Raw genomic sequence first — 7,149 nt, 5'->3', positions numbered from 1 at the left:
AAAAAATTCAAACAAGAACATGTACTTCAACTTCCTCCTTGGTAAGTAACAAACCCACGAGGTCTGTTGCGTGGCATGTGTCTGACAAAGTTCCAAGGTCTCTCAGATCAGCTGGCTCACTATTTATGGCACCTCCTTCTACCACAGTTCCTCAATATGATCCCACTGCTGCAGTAAGAAGTTGCTTTGAGTGAAGTAACCAGTGAGTACTGGGGAGAAGGGAAATAATGGAAATTATAATGGAAAATATTTAGGTTCTAAATCTTTAGAATAGAACTGAATGGCTGAAGGCTTCTTTTTGAAGCCTAGACAGTGGGCTATGAGGATCATAGTATCTCTACTTATCTTAGAAACTGTGGTTGTATTGATATTTAAGCTGGTTTTCAAAATCAGGTCATTTCTGTGTCTTTATGGATTTACTTTAATATATTAGTACACATTCAATTAAAAGATGAAAGTACTTCTGAAAGGAAAGTGGATAGAGTGAGCGTAAGAGGAAAAAAAAATATGAATGAGGAATATAATTTCAGACCTGTAGTTACGGAGGAAAGAGATTAGAAAGATCCAGGACAGAATTTTGTGCTTGATTAGCGCCCGGTGAACAGGAAAGAAATTCCTCCCTACCCCACCCCTTCCCTGACCAAACCTGCTTTTTCTCTTTTGGTCCCTTGGAATCCCATTTATCTTTGGGAACCACTTGTGCATTCATTCATCATTTCCTTCAATTGCCAGCCAACTATGCTCTCTTGTGATTAGCTCTCCTCTTTCCATTTATTTTTTCTTGATTCTGAGAAATTGAACTTTCCTGAAGAATCAGTTGACTCATCCTCAACTCTGCTATAAAATATTTCTCTCCTTTCACCTTGATAACCTTCACTTCTGTTGGACAATGGCTTATTCATTTGTTTTCTGTTCTACACACATTTTGTTTTCAATAGTATCTCTCTCTGTCTCTCTCTATTTTTCTCCCCCTCTCTATTTTGTTTTTGTATGAGCTTTGACACTAACTCTAATAAGCATTTTGTTGCTGTTGTTTTTGCTTTGTCATCCAGTTATGTCCAACTCTTTTGTGAGCCCATGAACTATAGCCAGCCAACCGCCTCTTACTATGGGATTTTCCAGTCTAGATTATTGGACTGGGTTGCCATTTCTTTCTCCAGGGGATCTTCCTGACCCAGGGATTGAACCCATGTCTCCATCATTGGCAGGTGGATTCTTTACTGCTGAGCCATCAGAGAAGTCCCCTAATAAGCATTGCCTTTCAATTTATTATAAATATCTGGATCAAATGTGATTCTTTTGAAACTTTCCCATGTACCCCATGTTCTTCTGACTCCATTTTGCCTTAAGGAAAGAAGCAGAACACCCATATGGTAACTTGAATGATTTGTTTTTTTTTCTATGATGGGAACTTAATTGCAAAAGTTGTTCACTTTCTTGCTTCAAATTCTTTATTGTGAGACTCCACCGACTTTAAGCATCATGTTTATTTCTTTTGTTCAAAAGAAAACTTCCTAGTACCTTTTAATACTTCTAGTTACTGTTTTCCTTTCCTCAGCACCAATCTTCTCAAGTTGCCTACCACTGCTGTTTTCAACTGTTACACATCCAGTGTCTTGCATTCTGTGATCAGACTTAATCCTCACTAATTTCTTGAAATTGTACTAGATGCTAGTGAAAGCCCAATGGTCTTCACTAGACACTAGTGAAGGTCTAATGTTTTTATCTGACATTCTGCCCTCAACACAACAGTCTGGTAGTAGCACTGAACAATAAGAGCAATAACAATAATAATAACAGCAATAATGATAACACTGTAAATAATAAGAATAGCTTTGGAGAAAATACTCAGAACCATGCAAATGTAGTAGGAAGACAGGGGTCAATATTGGGATCAAGGAAATCAAAGGAGAAGAAAGTTTAAAGAAGGGATTGCCCACAAGTGGGGAATGAAGTTTAGATATCTGTATCTAGAAGGGAACCATCTATGAGTTAACTTGATTCTAATCTAGAATGTATAGAGAGTTCAGAGTGGTGAAATGCCTTTACCAAGATCTCAGTCTGTTGATGGCATAACTGAGGCTACAGCTCAGCTAGAGCCTCATACCTAGTCCAGTTCTCTTTCCAGGGTACCAGGCAAGTTTGAGTCAGTCAGTCACATTGATTTCCTCAGTCATTCCATAGACATGTTAAATATTAATAGTTTCAGAACAATTGCATTAACTTTCTCTGAATTCTGCATCTCCTAGCTTATTCCCTTTATTGGTTAGAGGTATCATTATTCTTCCCAGAACAAAATGTCTCAAAATGTTTTATTGCCTTTCATTTATCCCTCATATAACCTATCACCTGACCTATTTTTTAATTTTTTCTAGACGTATTTCTTCTTTAGACCCTGTTTTCACTGTTAAGGCTACATTCCTGGATGCTTTGATCTGCTGGAAAAGTTTCCTAGAGCAATTCTGGGTAGCTATCTTCCTTCATTTCAATAAATTTCACCAACTTTTAAACTATATTTACTCAACAAAATGTATTATACTGGATGCTGAAGATATACTCATAGCTACATGGAAATTGAAATGTATTAGTGAACAATATTGCAAAGTTTGTAATTAAGAATTGTTTAGCTATGCTACTGGGAGATAGGAGGTTTAAAAAAAAAAGAATTGCCCACCAGCAAAAGTTTCTCTGAAAAAATAAATCTTAATTTTTTATCACATTATATTCTTCTTAAACTTTGCTAAGATATTAGAGACTCAGTAAATACTGTTGACTAATAAATTTGTTCTTCATGTGACAAACTAAACTCAAAGCCACGAAGCCATTAGCATGACTTTTAAAATTCTTTATCTTCGAGACACAATCTACTTGCTCAGTCATATTTCTTATATCTCTAAGCTCTCAATAAGCTAGATTATCTCATTTTACAGTGATTTAAATACCTTACTTTAGCTTTTTGTTTGTCTTTTTGTTCTTTCCTGAAGTTTTTTGTTTCTGACCACACTTCCATGAATCTTTTCATTATCTCTCTAGTGAAGGTTAGGCTTCTTTGTGTCATACACATGTGATTGAATATCTCAAATTATTTTATCATGATCTTCTTTGAAGGGAGGTGTTTTGTTGTCCACGTTTCATGACCTTCACAAGGGTAGGAATCCTTGAAATAGAAAATATTTATGATCTATATTTGATTCCTTCCTCAGTGAGTTATTAAATACAGAGTGAGCTTAAAGAAATATTCATTAACTTGTTTAATGCTTGTGTGTTTAATTCTTGAGTGCTTGAAACTCATTTTCTATTTTGTTATATACAAGCTGTTTTTTTTTTTTTTCTTTTTCTTTTCTCTGTAAATAGTATTCAAATTTGAGCTAAAAAAAAAGAAGAGAAGGAAAGGACAGGTATTTGAATATAAGCTGGGAGAAATAAATGGGAAAAGAGAAAAAAAAAGTGGGGTTGGCAAGTGAGTTTGGAGGGAGGAAGATAATGTATGTGAGTGATGAGAGGACATATGTTCTGTGTTAGAATGATGATTTATCAGTCCTTGCTTTGCACAGGATTAGTTCACCTGAAATGCATGCATCCTGGGACCATACAAAGAGAGAACATGGTTTCAATATGCACACTCTTAAGGTAGAAAAACACTGTTCAAAGTAAGGACTGTCTACACTTATATTACTCTAAGTTCTTCTCATTTGATAATGAAAGTCTTCATATTAAATCATAAGAATAATGATTGTTACTGTTCTCCCTAAAAGGCCACACCAGTATTCTGAACACTTTTTTCTTTAGCTCTAGAAAAAATTAATCACCAGGAGTGACTAGTCAGACAAGAAGTAAAACTGATGATACTTAAGAGCTTATAAAGAAGTTTTCTTATATGATGCTAAGTCAATAAATATAATGTATTGGTCACAGTGCCTAAATGAAATTATAAGCCCATTAAATGTTTATTATGATTGTTATTTTCATTATCAATACCAATAGCATTAGCTCTATTAAGTCATGGTAACTTTCTTGTCAGTGAAGTCTATTTGGCTTATCATCTTTGAATCATTACTTATTACCATCCTTTTTTAGGCAGTTAAATTACTGCAATGCCAAGAGTCACACTTAATATGATAAAATAGCCCTGATACTTGATTCTCATTCTCTTTCTCTCTCCTTCACCCTATTTCAGGGTTCAGCATCAGAGGACAGAATAAAAGATGGCAACCTCTTCAAACTACACTAACCTTAGAGACATTTGGTACACCATGATTGGGATCCCAGGACTGGAAGATGCACACACGTGGATCTCCATCCCCATTTGTTCCATGTACATAGTCGCTGTTGTAGGAAATACCCTCTTACTATTTCTGATCTTCACTGAGCGCAGTCTTCATGAGCCCATGTACCTTTTCCTCTCCATGTTAGCCTTGGCAGATATCTTTCTTTCCACTGTCACCACACCCAAGATGTTAGCAATCTTCTGGTTCCAAGAAGTGGGTATATCTTTCAGTAGCTGTGTGTCCCAGATGTTTTTCCTCCACTTCATCTTTGTGGCAGAGTCTGCCATATTGCTGGCCATGGCATTTGATCGCTATGTAGCCATCTGTTATCCACTAAGATATACTACCATTCTAACACCCTCAGTCATTGGAAAAATAGGCATTGCTTCTATAATTAGGAGTTTCCTCATCTGTTTCCCCTTGGTTTTTCTGGTTTATCGGCTTACTTACTGTGGAAGGAACATTATTCATCACTCATACTGTGAACATATGGGCATTGCCAGGCTTGCCTGTGATAACATCCAAGTCAACATCTACTATGGGGTGATTGTGGCTCTATTTTCCACATGCCTGGATGTGGTGCTTATCATCATCTCTTATGCCCTAATACTGTGTACTGTGCTTAGAATTCCTTCCCAAGATGCCCAGCTCAAGGCTCTGGGTACTTGTGGCTCCCATGTCTGTGTTATATTACTATTCTATACCCCAGCCTTTTTTTCATTCTTTGCTCACCGATTCGGGGGCCACAGTATACCACTCCATATACATATCCTTCTTGCCAATCTTTATGTGGTGGTACCACCCACTCTCAACCCCATCATTTATGGAGTTAAGACCAAGCAAATTCAGGAGAAATTTATCCAGGTCTTTTCTTTGAGCAAGAAATTTTGCTGATGTAGATTGAACAGTGTAGTTCTTTAATTCTCTATGTAACTCCACTAATTGAAGAGTACCTACAATTATATTGGATATCTTATATCATGTCAGCATTAAGAGAGAATAATAGCATTAAGATTTGAGTAAATCAGATCATGTTAAACTCTTGTTTCACTGCTTTTTTTCAGGACAGTGTCAGACCATGGACATTTTAGAGTCCGTGTAATAATGAGCTTTGTTACAAGTTTAAAGCAAAGAAATTCAATAGTTAATTTCAGTTTTATGCTAATATAGACAAACAGGAGAACTGAAGACACAGCCTACCCACACACACTAAAAAAAATGAAAAAAAACAATTCAAATCAGCTTATCAGGGTTTTAGTTTATTCTCCTATAATATGGCCTCTGTAAATCAGAGAAAATAGTACTCTTGTATTTAGCATCCTGATGTATTAGCTGAGCATTTGGGCTCTAAGTTCAAGTCTTGAATTTCAGATGTATGGCCTTGGCAGAGTACATTTACTCTTTCTGGAATTCTGTACACTTATCTTTATAATAGGCACAAACTATTATGTAACTTATAAGGTTGTTAAAATTATTAAGTAAAATGTTTTATTTAAAGCTTATAAAACACTGCATAGCATGTAATGAAAATGAAGGAAGGTTGTCTATTGTTACTATTACCAGTAATACTACTGTAATCAGTCTGCATCCTACATACACTGGACCTGCAGGACAGAGAAAGGAATTTCCTTTTATATTCCCTCCTTGTGTGTAATACACAATGCTTCAGTCATGTCCAACTCCATGACCCCATGGATTGTAACCAACCAGGCTCCTCTGGCCATGGGATTCTCTAGGAAAGAATACTGGAGTGGATTACCATATCCTCCCCAAAGGGATCTTCCTGACCCAGGGATCAAGCCCACTTCTGATATCTCCAGCACTGATCGGAGGGTTCTTTACCACTAGTGCCACTTAGGAAGCCCATATTTCTTCTTTCCTAAGTATAATTTCAGGCATTATGGGACATAATAATTTTAGGTGATCTTGAGGCATCAAGCTAATTTATTTTATTTTATTTTTTTTTAATTTTTTTTAAATTTTATTTTATTTTTAAACTTTACATAATTGTATTAGTTTTGCTCTGGAGACAGGAGAAAAATTTGCCAGATGTAGAACTTTATGGATTTTTAGCATGTATGCATGCTAACTTGCTTCAGTTGTGTCTGACTCTTTGAGACCCTATGGACTCTAGCTCACCAGGGTCCTCTGTCCATGGGTATTCTCCAGGCAAGAATACAGGAGTGGGTCCTCCAGGGGATCTACCCTACCCACAGATCCAGCCCATGTCTCTATGTCTCCTTCATTTGCAGGTGGGTTCTTTACCACTAGCACCATACATTAGTAAAAGCACTGGAATGAATAAAAAATCTGCATCTGCTCCTCAAATGAATGCCAAAGCTCCTCTTAATCACTTTATAATCATACTATCAGTTCAGTTCAGTTCAGTCACTCAGTCATGTCCAACTCTTTGCGACCCCATGAATCGCAGCACGCCAGGCCTCCCTGTTCATCACCAACTCCCGGAGTTCACTCAAACTCACGTCCGTTGAGTGGGTGATGCCATCCAGCCATCTCATCCTCTGTCGTCCTCTATTCCTCCTGCCCCCAAACCGCCCCAGCATCAGAGGCTTTTCCAATGAGCCAACTCTTCACATGAGGTGGCCAAAGTACTGGACTTTCAGCTTTAGCATCAGTCCTTCCAAAGAACACCCAGGACTGATCTCCTTTAGAATGGACTGGTTGGATCTCCTTGCAGTCCAAGGGACTCTCAAGAGTCTTCTCCAACACCACAGTTCAAAAGCATCAATTCTTTGGTGCTCAGCTTTCTTCACAGTCCAACTCTCACATCCATACATGACCACAGGAAACACCATAGCCTTGAGTAGATGGACCTTTGTTGGCAAAGTAATGTCTCTGCTTTTGAATATGTTCTCTAGGT

At 37.3% G+C, this 7,149-nt stretch overlaps 1 protein-coding gene across 2 annotated transcripts; it reads left to right on the top strand.

Annotated features, from left to right (window-relative positions):
• Window positions 1-1,832: 1,832 nt before the first annotated feature.
• Window positions 1,833-6,193, top strand: OR52Z12 (olfactory receptor family 52 subfamily Z member 12). Of its 2 annotated transcripts, XM_015474745.3 has the most exons (2): window positions 1,833-2,466; window positions 4,178-6,193. In XM_015474745.3, the coding sequence occupies exon 2, from the start codon at window positions 4,206-4,208 to the stop codon at window positions 5,160-5,162; it is 957 nt and encodes a 318-aa protein (XP_015330231.1). In that variant the 5' UTR covers window positions 1,833-2,466; window positions 4,178-4,205; the 3' UTR covers window positions 5,163-6,193. The 2 variants fall into 2 exon arrangements, with proteins under 2 accessions (XP_015330231.1, NP_001377294.1); NM_001390365.1 differs by lacking the exon at window positions 1,833-2,466 and having other exon boundaries at window positions 4,206-5,162.
• Window positions 6,194-7,149: the final 956 nt, after the last annotated feature.

This window comes from Bos taurus, chromosome 15, assembly GCF_002263795.3.
Source record: "Bos taurus isolate L1 Dominette 01449 registration number 42190680 breed Hereford chromosome 15, ARS-UCD2.0, whole genome shotgun sequence".
Lineage (NCBI taxonomy): Eukaryota > Metazoa > Chordata > Mammalia > Artiodactyla > Bovidae > Bos > Bos taurus.
This window is presented reverse-complemented; position numbering and strand designations above follow the sequence as displayed.